At 42.0% G+C, this 18,962-nt stretch overlaps 1 protein-coding gene across 1 annotated transcript in view; it reads right to left on the reverse strand.

The window, feature by feature from the left end:
• Positions 1 to 4,591: 4,591 nt before the first annotated feature.
• hcn4 (hyperpolarization activated cyclic nucleotide-gated potassium channel 4) overlaps positions 4,592 to 18,962 on the reverse strand; it is a 168,937-nt gene continuing 154,566 nt past the window's right edge. Inside the window, exons 7-8 of the mRNA XM_056478009.1 lie at positions 14,318 to 14,482; positions 4,592 to 6,104 (exon numbers count right to left, since the gene is read on the reverse strand). Of these exons, the coding sequence (XP_056333984.1) occupies positions 4,708 to 6,104; positions 14,318 to 14,482 (1,562 nt within the window). The 3' untranslated portion in view covers positions 4,592 to 4,707. The remainder of the gene's footprint in view (positions 6,105 to 14,317; positions 14,483 to 18,962) is intronic.

Raw genomic sequence — 18,962 nt, forward strand, 5'->3', positions numbered from 1 at the left:
TCAGTGACTCTTTCGCTTTGATAAATTCTCCTTCTGCTTGCTATCAGCCAACAACAGGTTCGACTCCCTCTGGTTCTCTTTGTGTTTTCATTTATGTAACTGTCACATAGAAAAAAAAACCTTCACAATCAATGCTTTACCCCCTCCGGAAACTTCTAAAAGACCCTGAGAAACAATCATACGACGTGTGGAGGCTCCTCAGACTGAAGTGAGGGCCCGCGGGGGTCCAGAGCACCTGCCAGTCAGCACACATCACCTGCTCAATACATCAGTGTCTCGCTGCATTTTTGCCTCCCTTTCTCACAACTCAGGACGTTTCCTCGGGTCAGACGCTCTCAGGTGTGTGTGTGTGTGTGTGTGTGTGTGTGTGTGTCTGTGTGTGTGCAAAATGCTATTCCTGATTTCACTTCCAGACATGCTGAGGGGTGAGAAGAACAGAAAATACAAAGTCAAACGGGTCTGCAGACACAACTCTGGCATTCACTCTTCATACAGAGAAAATTATTGTGTTACTCACAGCGTCTGTGCTGCAGACAAGAATTATTGCTGTTATGCAGCAAGCCAGAACACCCAAGCAATCGCCTAGCAACAATCCAGAACACCCTAGCAACCACCCAAAAACACTCAAGCAACCACCTGGAAATACTCCAGAACACCCAAGCAATCACCTAGCAACAACCCGGAACACTCAAGAATCCACCTAGCAATAACCCAGATCACCCTCGCAACCACTAAGCAACAACCCATAAACAATCTAGCAATCAACTAGCAAAAACCTAGAACACCCAAGCAATCACCCAGTAGCAACCCAGAACGCCCTAGCAACCACTTAGCAACAACCCAAAAACACTCAGTCAACCCTGTGGCAATAACAACAATCGTGGCAACAATCAGGAACACCCTGGCAACCACTTAGCAACCACCCCAAAACACTCAAGCAACTACCTATCAATAACCCAAATAACTTAAGCAACCACTTAGCCAAAACTCAGAAATACTCTAGCAACCTGCTAGCCACCGCATAGAACACCCAAGCAATCAACAACCCAGAACACCCTGGCAACCAATTAGCAACCACCCCAAAACACTCACGTAACCACCTGGAAATAATCCAGACCAGCCTAGCAACCACTTAGCAACAACTCAAAAATCCTCTAGCAACTATCGATCAATAACCCAGATCACTCTAGCAAACACCTAGCAACAACTCAGAAATAGTCTAGCAACCACAAAGGCACAGCCCAGAACACCCAACCAATCACCTAGCAACAAGCAGGAACATCCTAGCAACCACTTAGCAACAACTCCAAAACACTCAAGTAATAATCCAGACCACCCTAGCAATAACTCGGAAATACTCTAGCAACCACCCAGCCACAGCCTACAACACCCAACCAATCACCTGACAACGACCCAAAATGCTCAAGCATCCAACTAGCAATAACCCAGTTCACACTAGCAACCACTTAGCAACAACTCAGAAATACTCTAGAAACCACATACCCACAGCCAAAAACACCCAAGCAATCACCTAGCAACTACCCAGAAATACTCTAGCAACCACCTCACCACAGCCTAGAACATTCAAGCAATCACCTAGCAATAATCCAGATCACTCTAGCAACCACTTAGCAACAACCCAGAAATACTCTAGCAACCAACTTGCCACAGCCTACAGCACCCAAGCAATCACCTAGCAACAACCCAGAATGCACAAGCATCCACCTAGCAATAACCGAGATCACCCCAGCAACCACTTAGCAACAACTCAGAAATACTCTAGCAACCACCTATTCACAACCTAGGACATCCAACCAATCACCTAACAACAACCCAGAAGACTCTAGCAACCACCTAGCAACAACCCAGAAACGCTCTAGCAACCACCTAGCAATAACTCAGAATACCCTAGCTACCACCTAGCAACCCTAAACACCTAAGCGACCACCAACAACTCAGAACACTCTAGCGGCCACCTAGCAACAACTCAGAATACCCTAGCTACCACCTAGCAACCCCGAACACCTAAGCAACCACCAACAACTCAGAACACTCTAGCGGCCATCTAGCAACAACCAAGATAACCCTATCAACTACCTAGCAGCTACTTGGAACACCTTAGCAACGACCTAGAAATAGTCTATCAATTTACAGTTGAAGTCAGAATTATTAGCCCCCCTTTGAAATTTCCTTTCTTTTTCAAATATTTCCCAAATGATGTTTAACAGAGCACGGAAATGTTCACAGTATGTCTGATAATATTTTTTCTTCTGGAGAAAGTCTGATTTGTTTTATTTCGGCTAGAATGAAAGCAGTTTTTAATTTTTTTAAAGCCATTTTAAGGTCAATATTATTATAACTTGCCTAATTACCCTAACCTGCCTAGTTAACCTAATTAACCTAGTTAATATTTAGTCATAAATATTATGATTTGTTCTGTTGTGTTAAACTGAATCATGTGCTGTGCAGCAGTACAATACCAGCACGTCACAGTGTTGTTCTGTCCTCAAACTGACAAGGGTCAAAGGTCACCGAAAAGTGGCTGTGTGTCCCACCGAATCAGACCACTGTGGCTGAGAGACTTGACCTGTGAGAGACTCAGGTGTGTGTGTGTGTGTGACGGACGTCTTCCCGAATCTTCCATCACCAACCCTGAACACATTTGATAGTCATCATAGTTTGGACTTCCACGCTACATTCACAATCCTTCCCTCATCTCACTTCATGTCGATTATCTAGCAGCTAAAGAGACAGAAAAACAAACCAAATCACATTTCAGCAGCTCTGACTGATGTTAGGACGATGTTCGCTTTGTGTACACACCAGAAACGCTGCATGGAAGTTCTCCATTTGTTCTCTGCTGCTGTGAAAAGGCAAAACTATTCCTGCTGAGTCAAAGCTTGATTGCCACTAGCATCAAGCAGTAACACACACACACACACAAACACACACACACAGGTTGGTTTCAGTAGTTTATGAGGACTCTTCATAGACGTATTTTATGTAACAAGCGTTTATGCCACATGGCTCTACTCTTTAACCATCACAGGAAACCTGTGGCAATTTTATTTTATGTGAGAAGACTAAGGGTGACACGGTGGCTCAGTGGTTAGCACTGTCACCACAGAGCAAGAAGGTCGCTGGTTCAAGTCCTGGCTGGGCCAGTTGGTAATTCTGTGGAGTTTGCATGTTCTCCCCATGTTGGTGTGGTGCTCTGGTTTCCCCCACAGTCCAAACACATGCGCTATAGGGGAATTAATGAACTAAATTGGCTATAGTGTATGACTGTGTGTGTGAGAATGAGTGTGTATGGGTGTTTTCCAGTACTGGGGTTGCAGCTGGAAGGGTATCCGCTGCATAAAAAATATGCTGGAATAGTTGGTGGTTCATAACACTGTGGTGACCCCTGATGAATACATGGACTAAGCCGAATGAAAATGAATGAAGACCCAGTTAATTATGATTTTTAATAGCTTTGAATTATGAGGACATAATGCACGTCCTCACAAACCACCTAAACATTGTAATATATAGGTCATATCCAATTATTCATTTTCTTTTCAGCTTAATCCCTTAATTAATCTGGAGTCGCCACAGTGGAATGAACCGCCAACTTATCCAGCACATGTTTTACACATGACTGGGAAAGACCCATACACTCATTCATACTCATACACTACATACAATTCAGCTTACAGTACCCAATTCCCCTATAGCGCATGTGTTTGGACTGTGAAGGAATCCGGAGCACCCGGAGGAAACCCACGCCAACACGGGGAGAACATGCAAACTCCACACAGAAATGCCAACTGATCCAGCTGGGACTCGAACCAGCAACCTTCCTGCTGTGAGGCCATTGTGCTTCTCACTGTGCCATCGCATCACCGGTCATATCCATATCATTATAAAATGTGTCCTCATAAACCAGCAAAACCTCACACACACACACACACACACACACTCTCTCTCTGCAGGGCTACACTATCGTATGATCCTGGAAGACACAAGTGAATTGTGATTTAGTTGGGACGTTTCTCAAACGCTCTCCTGTAACGTCCACTCAATGCCCGCTGATATTACTACAGTGTGGCTGAAGAACAAAAGCAAAGGGAACCCTAAAGAGGACGTGGACTGAATTTTTTTGGTTTTCCTACGTTCTCCTCTCCACCTCGGAAGATCCCAAACGTTTATAGGATGAATAAACAGGTGCAATTCCTCGAATGCAACCCTTCGATTACAGATCAGCAATATGCGATCCTCATTAGGGCGACTAAAAAGCGTTTTGGATCCGGCAAAAAGCAGATTCGTCTGCAGGCGTGTGTGCATAGGGTCCTGCAAAAGAGTCTTTCTGTCCGTGTCCATATTAATAACCCCTTACCAATCAATTTGGCATTGATATAAAATAAAGAAACGTCCTTTAGGTCTCTATATACGTAGCATCTCACACCCTCCTATAGACTGATTAACATATATTTAAATATATAATTCCATATAGATATATATATATATTCATGGAGAATAACAAAGCAAAAACCAAAGAGAGAAATCTAGAGCTCTAAGATAACTGGTTAGTTCTTACCTTCTTAAAATCACAGTAATATTTAGATATTTAAAAGATTATAACACAGTGCCCATACAGAGATAACGAAAGAAAAGGTCACACGGAGGAAGATCGCTGTTGGTGCGTTAGGAGGGTGTGAATTTGCCTCACAAATTGGAGGGGAGTTTGGATCTCAGCGGTTCTAGTTCCCCATCGGAGGTGCGCGGGAGAGAAAGTGCGGGTGACGTCCCTATTGAAAGAGCCTGACCTCGAGGGCCTGGAGAAGTCTGTACGGGACCCGACATGTGCCCTGAAACCGAGCTACAGGGTTTGGGCGTTAGTGTCGGTGATAAATACGGCGATAAATAACCAGGGGAAGACTGACCCGCTCCTTCTACGCAGAGAGATTGGGGAGAGCTGGACAGTATGTTTAAATCCTCATAAAAGCGGCCCAGAGGAGAGTCCGTCCCGGAGGAGTGGTGACCCGGGAGCTGGCCTGGACAGGAGGACTGCGGGAGGAGCAGGGACGTGTGGGAGCCGGCGGCGCTGGATGGGTCACTGTACTGGAAAGTTCTCCCCGTGACGGGACTCTGAACGGTCGGGCTGAGGGCTAAAGGCGTGTAGCTCGGCGAGGCGTTCGCTGAGCCGTACTGAGCGATCGAGGCCAGCGCTGACCTTTCCAAAGCAAGGTAACTGGAAAACGAGGGCTGTGTCTGGGATGACGTGGAGCTCTCGGGGGCTTGGGAACGGATGGAGATTGGAGATCCGGGTGTGGGACTGTGAAACAGGGTTAACCCACTCTTCCCTCCTCCAGATGCGAACTGCAGGGAGCCTGTTTGAGGGTGTTTTGGTGGAGGATAACTGTGAGTAGGGGAATGAGTGGATAGTCCTGCTGAAAGTGCACTAGTGTTTGATGAGGCTGTAGTGAGGATCCCGGGCGGATGTGCTCCTGCTGCTTGCAGGCGTGCTGATAGAGGAGGCGTACTTGACTGTTTTTGTCTTGGTTGTGAATGAAGCTGCGCTGTGCTTAATGTCGGAGAAGCTGATGGAGTAGTGAAGCTTCTGAATGACACTGGCTGATTGGTAGTAGTACTAGGATTAATGGTGACTGATGAGTGTTGAGTATGAAGGGATGATAGAAGAGGAGTATCCACTCCTGGATGAAGCTTTGATGGGGAGGTGGATGGAGAATCAGAGGTTGATCCTGTTTTTGGTGCAACCGTCTGAAATCTCTTAAGTCTGCTGGGAGGCTCGTTTCTGGATCCGAGAAGGGAAACTGGAGGTCGGAAGAGTGTAGCGGGAAGATGTGGGTGGTGTGTTAGTGCGATAGCCACTGATGTGGTGGCTGCAGCGGCCTGTAGAGGTGCCTGGATCAGTGGAGCCCAGATGACTGGAGTCGGGGACGGAGGAGCGGGCGGAGATGGACTTTGCAGAAGGTTTGCACAGTGGGCCATGTCCCGATCATGCTGCACGATCTGCTGGATGATCTCACTTTCCTGGTAGTTCAACACTCCTGAATTCAAGTCATGCTGGACCTTGTGCTGGAGAATAGAGTTCTTCTTTCCTGTGGGAAGACAAAGGGAAGAACTGATTTGTAGTCAGCAGAACACAATATGGGTTTTAATAGTAACTCTATATGGAGCCTTTTCATTAAGACGTGTTTAACGCTCATCAGCATCTTAAATACTTGAAAGTTTTTAATATTTTGATTTAAAAAAGCATATGTACATTCATATGGGGGTAGGCAGGACAGTAAATCTGACCTATTCTCTCTTCTGTCTGCCGTTATCAGGCTCACACTATTGTTTTCCTCCGTCTGAAAGTCTTGATAACCCCATCCTGGAGTTTTTCTCTTATTATTTCAGCAAATAGGACTGCATAAAGGATTTGTTGTCCAAATATGGAAAGGGTCCATTATATTGTATATGAAAATGGTAATCATTTATTAGCGGAATTAAAATATTAAAGTAGCATGGAATTACTAAGTACCAATTCTGTAATGTATAGAGTTCCGTGCCAACTTATCAAGCATATGTTTTACACAGCGGATACCCTTCCAGCTGCAACCCAGTACTGGGAAACATCCACACACACTCATACATTAGGGCCATCTTAGTTTATTTAATTCCCCTATAGCGCATGTGTTTGGACTGTGGGGGAAACCGGAGCACCCAGAGGAAACCCACGCCAACACGGGGAGAACATGCAAACTCCACACAGAAACGCCAACTGACCCAGCTGAGACTCGAACCAGTGACCTTCTTCCTGGGAGGCGACAGTGCTAACCACTGAGCCACCGTGTCGCCCCAACTATTGAAATCATCTGGTCAAATTATATTCATATTGCAATACACAGTCGAAGTCAAAATGATTTACTCTTCTGTGATTGTTTTCATTTTCAAATATACCTCAAATGATGTTGAACAGATTCAGGAATTTTTCACAGTATTTCCTATAATATTTTTTCTTCTGGAGAAAGTCTTATTTATTTTATTTCAGCTAGAATAAAAGCAGTTTTTAATTATTTTATAAGCATTTTAAGGTCAATATTATTAGCCCTCTTAAGCAGTATTTGTCTACAGATCAAACCACTGTTATACAATGGCCTGCCTGATTACCCTAACTTTACCTTAATGAACCTTTAAATGTCACTTTAAGCTGTATAGAAGTGTCTTGAAGAATATCTAGTCTAATATTATTTACTGTCATCATGACAAAGAGAAAATACATCAGTTATTAGAGATGAGTTATTAACACTATTATGATTAGAAATGTGCTGAAGAAATAAACAGAAATTAGGGAAATAATATAAAAGAATTCAAATTTAATAGAAGGGCTACTCATTCTGATGTTACATCCCTTGGATGTATTTATTATTATTATTATTATTATTAATATATGGTTTATTTGTGTGTTTACTGCCCATTGGGAGTGGTTATGTTGTGTGTCGCTAGAGCTAGAGCTGATTGGGTCTAGGCAGCCTGATCTCACGAGAAAACGTAAGTATTTTACGTTTTGAGAGTTTAGTGGCTAATTTGTACGAATTCGTACGAGTTCAGTCGTACGAAATTGCACGATTTTAAAAAGGAGGCGTGGCACCTAACCCCACCCCTAAACCCAACCGTCATTGGCGGATGAGCAAATCGTACTAAATTGTACGAATTAGATCAGACGAATTCGTACGAATTAGCCACTAAATCAAAAAGTTACGAATTGCCGTGAGATTGTGTTGGCCTAGGTGGTGCTCATCATTGGAGCGTGCTGCAGTAACACGCTGCAACAAAAGAGCAAGGGGAGGTTCACTTCTCCCCTGCTCCAGACTTGTGGTTGTTGCATACTTTGTGGGTATTGATCCTGTTGTATATTGAAAGAAGTTTAAGCTATTGGGTTCAATTTAACTTCTGTCTTCTGAGAGGAAATTTGGTGTTTCTCTTGTGTGGTGGAACTTTACAGACAGTGTGTCTGCTTTCTTAGTTATATGATTTATATATACTTTTTTTAGTGTGGTATTTAAAAGGTAACTGTACTGTTTCTTTGTCTTGACTGTTTGATTTACAAAATGAAGCTGTAGGGAGAGGGTGCCATTTTTATTTTTGTACTTGTTTGACTGGCTCGTACAGTTCTACTCAGCTGTCATCCACTCCATTCTCTGCACTTCAATCCCCGTCCGGTCCGGCTCAGCTGCCAAAACCGACCTCCGTAAACTACAGCGAATAGTCCGGACTGCTGAACGAATCACTGGCACAACCCTTCCTACACTTCAAGAACTGTACTCTTCCAGAGTGAGTAAAAGGGCTCGCAAAATCACTCTGGACCCCTCACACCCAGCACACTACCTGTTCAAACTGTTACCGTCTGGTCGGCGCTTCAGAGCACCAAGCACAAAAACAGCCAGACACAGGAAAAGTTTCTTTCCTCAGGCTGTCTACCTTATGAACAGTTAAATATTCCCCTACTGTGCAATAAATATGTGCAATACTTTCTCATACGCACTTATACACAGCACCTTATATCAATATACAATGCAATACCTTCTACATTCGCACTTGTACACAGCACCTTATAACCTGTATATTTATAACAATCTGTACATACAACTCAACATCCAGGTTTCTTCACTAACCGCATCTGTTTAATGTTATCATTTTTTTTCAGATTATTTTGTGTTGGTCACTTGTCACTTTATGTACAGCTTCTGTAGCCAAAACAAATTCCTTGTGTCTGTAAAGCACACTTGGCAATAAACTGATTCTGATTCTGTGTTTATTCATAGTAAGGGAGTTGAGGAAAGCCGTTGTTGTTTTTGTTTCTTTTCTTTTACCTGAAACTAGGTTATTTAGTTCTCCTCCTAAGCTAGTTCAGATTTGTTTGTTGTTTTGGTTAATCCTTCTCCTGAAGACTTAAGCTTCATTTATTGTTTATTTAATGAGAACAAAAGAATAAAAGTTTACTCTTGTGGTTGTTTCACATTTCTGAGGCAGAGGATTGAAGCGTTCCCTCAATTTTTGTTTATTTAACCTATCCATGATTCATTCATTTGGTCTTTTTCCTTAAATTCTAAACTTATTTCAAAAGTTATTTTCCTTCCCCAACCCTAGACAAAAATGGGAAGAAACGTAACACTGATGTACACTGTAGATATGTTTTAAAAATCAAGATATTAAACATTTCAAGGAATTAGGATGATGAAGACTATTAAACAGTCCATAGAAATAGCAGAACATTCCTGCATGCCCGTTCTTCCCTCCAGAGCTCCAGATAACAAACAGTACAGGAATCTTGACCTCTACTTCACTCAGGACTGATATAACCACGAGACAGAGAGCTTGGATGAGCAGAGGGCACTTTGCTATGTTTGGTAATGTCATGCTATCACTTACTACAGTAATCACACTGAGCCCCTGCGGAGCCCAGGTCAACCTCAGAGACTTTTAATCTTCTGACCATACAGCAATAGAGAGAACAGCATTAAAAATCGAATGTAAATCATTCTGTAGCTGTGCACAATATTTAATTTCTTTATTTTGAATCTCATAGACAAAAAATATCTCAGTTGACTTGTATTTACATTAACTAAAATATTTTAAATGTTTTATTATTGTCCTTTCTCCTAAAAAAGTTGCATGTTTTCAGACATTTGTATTCATCTTTAAACACAACTTAACTATTTAAAGAGCAATATTTTTATCAGAAATGTTATGAGATCTTTATAGAACAAATGATAAATATTATATAGCGTAGATTATAATATGGAGGGTGGTACGGTGGCTCAGTGGTTAACACTATGGCCTCACGGCAGGAAGAGTGTATATGCAGGAATCCTAAGGGTAATTTCAATACCTTTTTAAAGACCTTCTCTGAATATTTTAAGACCTTGTCGCCAGTTCAAGTTCTAATCAGCATCAAACCTTTAACTTAATAAACAGTTGCTAATAAACAGTTGTAGTTAAATAAATCAATGAAGCACAACCGTGCAACAGAACTCAGATAAGCTCAGAGGAAACAAAGCTTGACAGAATAAATTACAGGGTAGTTTTCAGTGACAGGCTATAGCTACTGTTTAAACTCGTCTTTCTCCAACCTGGAGTACGCAAATTTTTGCCGTCTGTTTTGATCTATGGTTTCGCAACATGTGGAGAGCGTCGCAAATTACGTGACACCATCTGGACGGAGGAGCTTGGCCGGATGCGTCCCAGCCTAAACTAAACACGTGGATTGAGCACGTCGTTGTTAATATTAGAGGAGGAAATTGAATATATTTATGCTTTTTTGGAGTATAACACTTTGGACTGTGCTTGAGCAAAAATTAAGACCTCGTAAAAGACTTTTTAATACATTTAAAGGGCCTTAATTTTCTCATAATTGATGCATCAACTTTTAATACTTTTTAAGACCCTGCGGACACCCTGAAAAAGGTCGCTTGGTTGAGTCCCAGGTGGCTTTTGTTGGTGTGGGTTTCCTCCGGGTGCTCCGGTTTCCCCCACAGTATAAACACATGCGCTATAGGAGAATTGATAAACTAAATTGTCCATAGTGTATGAGTTTGTGTGTGTGTGTGTGTGTGTGTTAATGAGTGTATGGGTGTTTCCCAGTCCTAGGTTGGTGCTGGAAGGGCATCTGTGTGTAAAACATATGCTGGAATAGTTGGCGATTCATTCTGCTGTGGCGACCCCTGATAAATAAAGAGACTAAACCGAAGGAAAATGAATGAATGAACAAACATTTTATTCAAAACAAACAAACGATATCATTTATAAGTTATAGTTTGACATAAAATGTACACTTTTATTTCTATTTTCCATGTCATAAGTGTTTAGAATAATATTTTTAACGTTTATAAGATGTATTTTTATGTAGACAAAGCTATGAATTTCTATATTTAGCATTTTTATATTATATTATTATGTTATACTTGATTATGTAGACATGTTCATACAAATTTATAGCTTTAGCATTTAATTATTTTATAGCTTTGTGAGACTTTTGTGAAATGTACTAAACGGTAAACACAGCCATCTATAATGTTCAGAGTAAACAGTTATTCTTCAGCTCTTCAGCACTGCCGCTATACACACTGTCTGAATCAACTCTGTAATAATACTAATTCAATAATTCTAATTCTCCATCACAATAATCTGCTCTGAAACTGCTAAAACTACAGATTGGATTAGAGTTTGGGCTATTTTCTGATAGGAGGAGGAATGATTAAGCAGCGCTGCACCGCAGGGACACCGTCAACCTGTGTGAACCTCAATTCATTTCAGCACAGATGCAGATCTATTCCATCTGTAATTAATTGCGTTATGCGCATTATGAGGGCCTACGAGCAGTGTCATGAAGAGAGTTTTACACTGAAGGATAGATGAACGTTTTGGAGGTGTAAGATGTGGGGTTTCTTTGATCTGAAGGCCTCGATCATGAAACAAGAGCAGAATATTTGCAGTGTAAACATGTGTTGTATAAAACATTTGCAAAGGTGTTCTGGAGAAAAGATTTCTGTAAAGTGTGTATGTATAGCGCATTTATTGTGTATGACCATACACTTAGAGTGCTTCACAAATATGAGGGGGGTCTCTCCACACCACCACCAGTGTGCAGCTCCACTTGGATGATGCGATGACAGCCACAGGACAACGACACCAGTGTGCTCACCACACAACAGCTATAGGGGGAGTGGAGAGACAAACGGCCCCTTAGTAGTTATTGTGTAACTGATTACACCCAACACTGATTAACATATATAAACAAAGTCACCATGAAATGAACGTCCCCCCCCCCTCATATTGTATTGTACGTCCTACTGAAATGGTCCTAAAATGAGAAAAAAAAGTAGGGAGGTGCACGATTTCATCCTGGAGCACCAATTGGAAGATGTTAAGAAAATGAAGAAAGATTACCAAATGGATAAAGGCAAAAATGAGACACACCCGAAATGCGACAGAAATAACTGATAACCCCGCCATTAATGACTGATAGCCCCGCCTTATAGGACTAATAGCCCCGCCCTGAACAAATGATAGCCCCGCCCTAAACGACTGATAGTTTCACTCTGAACGACTGATATTCCTGTCCTAAATGACTGATAACCTTGCCTTAAAGGACTGATAGCCCTGCCCTAAACGACTGACAGTCCTGCCCTAAATGACTGATAAGCCCATCTGAAAAGACTGATAGTCCTACCCTAAATGACTGATAGTCCTGCCCTAGACGACTGATAGCCCTGCCCAAAATGACTGATAAGCCCACCTTAAAGGACTGATAGCCCCGCCCAAAATGACTGAGAAGCCCACCTTAAAGGACTGATAGCCCCGCCCAAAATGACTGATAAGCCCACCTTAAAGGACTGATAGCCCCACCCTAAATGACTGATAGTCCCACCCTTAACGACTGATAGCCCCGCCCAAAATGACTGATAGTCCTACCCTAAATGACTGATAGTCCTGCCCTAGACGACTGATAGCCCTGCCCAAAATGACTGATAAGCCCACCTCAAAGGACTAATAGCCCCGCCCTAAATGACTGATAGTCCCACCCTAAACGACTGATAGCCCTGCCCAAAATGACTGATAAGCCCACCTTAAAGGACTGATAGCACGGCCCTAAATGACTGATAGTCCCACTCTAAACGACTGATAGTCCCGCCCAAAATGACTGATAAGCCCACCTTAAAGGACCGATAGCCCCACCCTAAATGACTGATAGTCCTGCCCTAAACGACTAATAGTCCCACCCAAAATGACCGATAAGCCCACCTTAAAGGACCGATAGCCCCGCCCTAAACGACTGATAGTCCTGCCCTAAACGACTGATAGTCCTGCCCTAAACGACTGATAGTCCTGCCCTAAACGACAGATAGTCCTGCCCTAAACGACTGATAGTCCTGCCCTAAACGACTGATAGTCCTGCCCTAAACGACAGATAGTCCTGCCCTAAACGACTGATAGTCCTGCCCTAAACGACTGATAGTCCTGCCCTAAACGACTGATAGTCCTGCCCTAAACGACTGATAGTCCCGCACTAAATGACTGATAACCCCACTTTAAAGCACTAATCGCCAGGGGCGCGGGGGTGGGGGGTGATGGGGTTGGGAACGTAAGGACGATCCTAAGGGCCCATGTGTGATGAGGGCCCTCAGAGATATTATTAGGGGACCACGACAACCAAAAGCCACCTGCCCCCCGCCCCCCAAATCGTCTGTGACACCGCCACTCTGAGCCATTACTCACCCCCCCCTCTTCACTTTCGTCTGTGAACGTTGTCAGAGGGCCCGTGGCGGCCAGCGGCGCCCCTGCTAATAGCCCGTGCTAAATGACTGACTGTCCCAGACCAAAATGTCTGAAAGCTCTGTCCTAAATTACTGATGGCCCCACCCTAAAGTCCTGATAGACCTGCCCCCAATAAAAGCCTTCCATGTGACCAGAAGTGAAGAAAAGTTGTTTCAAAGGGGGAGGGAAGGTTATGGTGTTTGATAAAAGATTATGAGAGCACATTAATGTTTACAAAATAACAAAGTGCACAGATTCATCGTTTATAACAAGCACTATTATATCCATTCAGAAATAAGAAGAGTTCTTTATTTATTTAATCTCGACTTCATCAAATCTGATGTTAATGAAGCACTTGTGAATCTGGAGGAAAGTTCCGTTTTACACACACACACATGACTCAATGTCCACGTGCAGTATACTATCTATATTGTGATGAATGAGGCTCACAGGGCTCTGCTGTGAAATGTGTGTGTTGTTTTTACCGTGGTGAGTGGGCTGGCGGAGCTGGATGTGGATGTTTACTGTGACGGACAGAACGTGTGCTCTCCTACTGAGCAAAATAAACAGTGTGCATGGCGTAAACAGCAGCGCAGCGAGAGCAGACTGACTGACTCAATAAGGAGGAAAGCCAAGACGCTGACAGAGAAATTACACTGTAGTCTGAGACATCACACACACACGAGGGAGGGACAGTTAGTTTCGCTTCAATTTCAGCTGTGCACGATGGAGAAATACACTGTAATATCACTGTAACGGCTTCTTGAATGAAAACGTATGTGTATTTATATGCATCTATAATGCTTTAGTAATTATACTGGAACACTGATTTCTACTGTCTATTAAAGTCATTTATTGCAATAAAAACAGAGCTTGTGTCTCATATTTCAGGCAAACAAATGCACAGCTGCACTTTTTTTTCTCAAAAGCACAAGTTTGCATCCTGAAATTCAGATTTAGAAACTCAAAATAAAAAAGAATTGAAAGAAATGAAGAGTTTTGAGCGTCTTACCGATGCGGTCGAGCCGGTCGAGGGCAACAGTCTCAAACGCTCTCCTCATCATGGGATACTCCTCCAGCACCTCATTAAAGTTGTCCACAGACAGAGAGTACAGGCGGCAGTATGTGTCGGCCCGGACGCTGGCGGTGCGTCTACCCCGCGTCAGCAGACAGATCTCTGAACAAGAGGAGACATCAGTGTACACATCAGTGTTCATGCCTATCAGGTTAATGCACATTCTGAAGCAGTATTAGGCCAAATGCCTTTCTCAGACCCTCTAGTTTTCACTATTTTGCGATCGCTGAATCCAACGCAAAATCAACAAAAAGTCTTGCGATCCTGCAAAATTCTTAATTCAAACTCAAAATAATCATACAAAATGTAAATAATCTTATAAAACATTCAATTCCAAACCATATAATCAAATTAGATGTATTTCAGCTTGCAATTTATTGTTTTACATAACTTATAGACGTCGTATAGGCAGCACGTGATGTATTTGAGTGTTTCTGAAAATAATAACATCTCCCCTGCGCCCTCACAATCATTACATTACATAGAAAGGGGAGGTGGGGGGATTGTTTTGCAGCCTGTGCAGTAAGCAGACACAGATGAAGAGTAGGTGATTTACAGGTGATGTCATAGCAAAGATGCGATTAGACATCCTATGGTGCAAATTGGGCGTTTTGTGCACTTGACGCGCTTCAGACTGCAAAAAAAAGAGCAAACATCTAACAAAAGGAGCAATGGAGCAGAAAAAACAGCAAGCAGCTTGTGATGGAGGTTGGTTCAAGGATGACGGCCGCTGGACAAGACTGAATTGAAGGATATTATTTGTGCTTTACATGTACGACTGGTATTATGACAAAGCAGGCTCATTCTGAAAACATAGTCCCGAGGACGTTTCTGGAGACCGCGAAATACGTCCCGGGAGGTACGTATTTTTGCAGTTGTTGGTTTTCGCGAATCCGCGAGAGGCCGCTGTGTGCGCCTTTTTGGCTTCTCGGATGTCTCCCGCGAGTGCCGTTCGCGCCCGCGCTGTTCTCGCGTAAACCCACCAGAGGCCACTGTCGAACGAACGTCTGTCTGTCCGACTGGCTGAATGATTGACCTCCTCCTTCCCTAAGCCCAACCGATTTTACCGATTGACCCGCCCGCCCTAAACCCAACCAACGATTTACAAAAGCCGTCCAGAAAAAGAAAAGCCCTGGTCCGATTATTTTATTTTTTAACCACGTTTTCGGATTTTACCACATTCTCACCCTGTTATGAACCTCTTCGCATTTCTTGGATTCTGTTTTAGTCTTACCTGATTTCTGGAACCGGTCTTCCCTGGACTTGAACCCGGTCGTCGTGGTCAGCTCCTCTCTGCGTCTCAAATCTGCCAACGTACATGACGAGCTAACCGGACAAACTAGTTGCGGCGGGAAATCCCTCCACACGAAGGTAAGCGGTCAGCCGGCGAGTGCTAAAAGGAATGGCGTCATACCGCTCCGCAGCGTTCGCTTAAAAAATGAAATGCAGCCATACAGTACGTACCTCCGGCTACATAATTCGCGGTCTCCAGAAATGCCCTCGGGACTACGTTTTCAGAATGAACCTGGGTTGATTACATTACATAGAAAAGGGGAGGTTGGGGGATTGTTTTGCAGCCTGTGCAGTAAGCAGACACAGATGAAGCGTAGGTGATTTACAGGTGATGTCATCGGAAAGACGCAATTAGACATCCTATGGTGCAAATTGGGCATTTTGAGCACTAGACGTACTTCAGACTGCAAAAAAAGAGCAAACATCTAACAAATGGAGCACTGGAGCAGACAGAACAACAAGCAGCTTACAGTGATGGAGACTGATTCAAGGATGACGGCTGCTGGACGCGACTGAATTGAAGGACATAATTTGTGCTTTACATGTACAACTGGTATTATGACGTGCGTCAAATCAATAAATGATATAGTTGAACTATTTCCCTGCAGTTAACGAGAGAAAACGCTTCCCTGCCATTAACGAAATTTACGGTAGTCTGTGTTTTAGGTGTATTATGGAAAGGGAAGCCCTAACGCATGATGTCAGATGATATGGGGAGTGAAATCTGAGAGAGAGAAAGCAAGATTGTGGATAAAAATAAGAGTTATACAGCTTTTCTTTGGCTTCTTACCACTTTAGATCTTGTCTTGACAAAAGACCAAAATAAAAAAGATTTATTTTTATGATTAAATCATTCTAATGATCTAATTAGGACTGACTTTGCTCAAACAAAAGTCTTGTCACTGAACCTTCAATAATGTCCAGTCTAGAATATGTGGTCATGCTGCAGTGGAAACAGAATGAATATTGTGTCTGACTCCATCATGAGCTTGGAGGACTGCATCCATACATCTCTGCAATGACTCAAATCACTGATTAATAAAGTCATCTGGAATAGCAAAGAAAGCGTTCTTGCAGGACTCCCAGAGTTCATCAAGAATCTTTAGATTCATCTTCAACGCCTCCATCTTACCCCAGACATGCTCAATAATGTTCATGTCTGGTGACTGGGCTGGCCAATCCTGGAGCACCTTGACCTTCGTTGCTTTCAGGAGCTTTGATGTGGAGGCTGAAGTATGAGAAGGAGCGCTATCCTGCTGGAGAATTTGCCTTCTCCTGTGGTTTGTAATGTAATGGGCAGCACAAATGTCTTGATACCTCAGGCTGTTGATGTTGCCATCCACTCTGCAGATCTCTCTACGCCCCAATACTGAATGAAACCCCAAACCATGATTTTTCCTTCACCAAACTTGACTGATTTCTGTGTGAATCTTGGTCCATGCTGGTTCCAGTAGGTCTTCTGCAGTATTGGTAATGATTGGGATGCAGTTCAACAGATGATTCAGCAGAGAAATCCACCTTCTGACACTTTTCCAAATGATCAACTACAAGTCAAGTTATAATGTGTCGCTGGGATCCACCACAAGACTTTTGGCAGGTAGTGTAATATATGTAGGAGCGGGTGGAAATGGGACTGAACCTTGCGGAAGCAAAAAAAATCCATCACGTGCAGATCTCTACTTCAAAGTATTAGCATTTCATGGATTTACAATGTACAAATATATTTTCTTTTAGGTTATATCTACAAATGATTATGCTTAAGTGCATTTTCAATGTCTTTAGTACATATTTTCCCCCGTTTTAAATGCTAATACTGTATTGAATTAGAGTAAAATTCTAAAAGATCAAGTTATTAAGCAATAACTTGTTGCACTTGATTTGCTGTAATGATTATTGGACAATAATATGGTATGTAATAAATCCCCCAAACATGAGTCTATATAGTTCTTGTATACAAACTAAACTAAATCTGAACAACACTATAAAGAAAACCCATCAAATCCTGCCAAAAATGATGCTGTGCTTCAGCAACACCACTGTTCAACACAAACCTTTGGTGAGATTACAAAAACACACTCTTCACATCACGTGATCTGTCTAAACACATCCAGAGGTGGCTTTCCATCACAGAAAAAAACTAAAAACAAGCTCCAAACCAGCTCTCCTTCCCCCTTTTTTTGGATTAAAACTGTCCTGTAATCCACATCTGCAGCACTAAATGCCACTCAGAGCTTAGAGGACTGGCAGAACTCATATGTCACGGCAGATCAGAAGAATTACAGCCCGTTTATCAGGCTCCAGAGCTGGAAACACTGCCCTCTGCTGCCCTCCAGAGAAGAGCAGAGCGCTGGCCGTTCAACCAATACCCACAATCCCCTCTGCCTCCTAAGTGCCAAACGTCAATATTAGGGTCGGCAGAAGAAATCAATTTACAGACGCCGCCTCGCCTTTCTTTTCATGCAAGATTGTGGAGAGACTCAGAGGAAGACAGGATTAGACTTTTAATGTTGGCGCTAATAATTCTGTTTATTAAGACATTTGGTTCATAGATGACAGGTTTGATTTTTAGTTTGTTTACAAACGTGAATTTATATGTGTGCAATGCATATTAAATGCAAGAATGTTCATATTTAAAAATAAATATATTCTGTACATTTTGGGTGAAATGGTCAGATTATAGTAAGCATTAATGTTGCATTAATGTATTTATTTAAAATATATAGTCTATGGTTCATTTTAAATACAGCATTTGTTAATCATAGTTCAACACTTTCTAATGCATTATAAAATGATTATGCCTTAAATTATCATTATGCATTGCATTATTATTATTATTATTGATATTAATTATTTTCATTATTATTATTATTGATAATTTATTATTATTAATTATTATCCAAAGCTGTGCTTGTCATATTTTTAATAATTCCTATGCAAATATGGGTCAAATGGTCAGACTTTATAGTAAGTTTGCATTAGTTAATGTATTTATTAATATGAACTGAGGTTCATTTTAAATACATAAATTGTTAATCATAGTTCAACATTTCCTAATGCATTATAAAATGATTATGCCTTGAATTATTATTATGCATTGCATTATTAATTATTATTATTGATATTAATTATTATAATTAGTATTATTTAAAACTCATTATTACTAATTGTTCTCCAGAGTTGAGCTTGTTAACATTAGTTAATGCACTGTGAGTTAAAAGTGTATTTATATGTGTGCAATGCTTATTAAATGCAAGTAAAGTGTTCATATTTGAAATAATTTCTGTAAAAA

Source organism: Danio aesculapii, chromosome 18 (genome assembly GCF_903798145.1).
Source record: "Danio aesculapii chromosome 18, fDanAes4.1, whole genome shotgun sequence".
In the NCBI taxonomy this organism is placed as follows: Eukaryota; Metazoa; Chordata; class Actinopteri; order Cypriniformes; family Danionidae; genus Danio; species Danio aesculapii.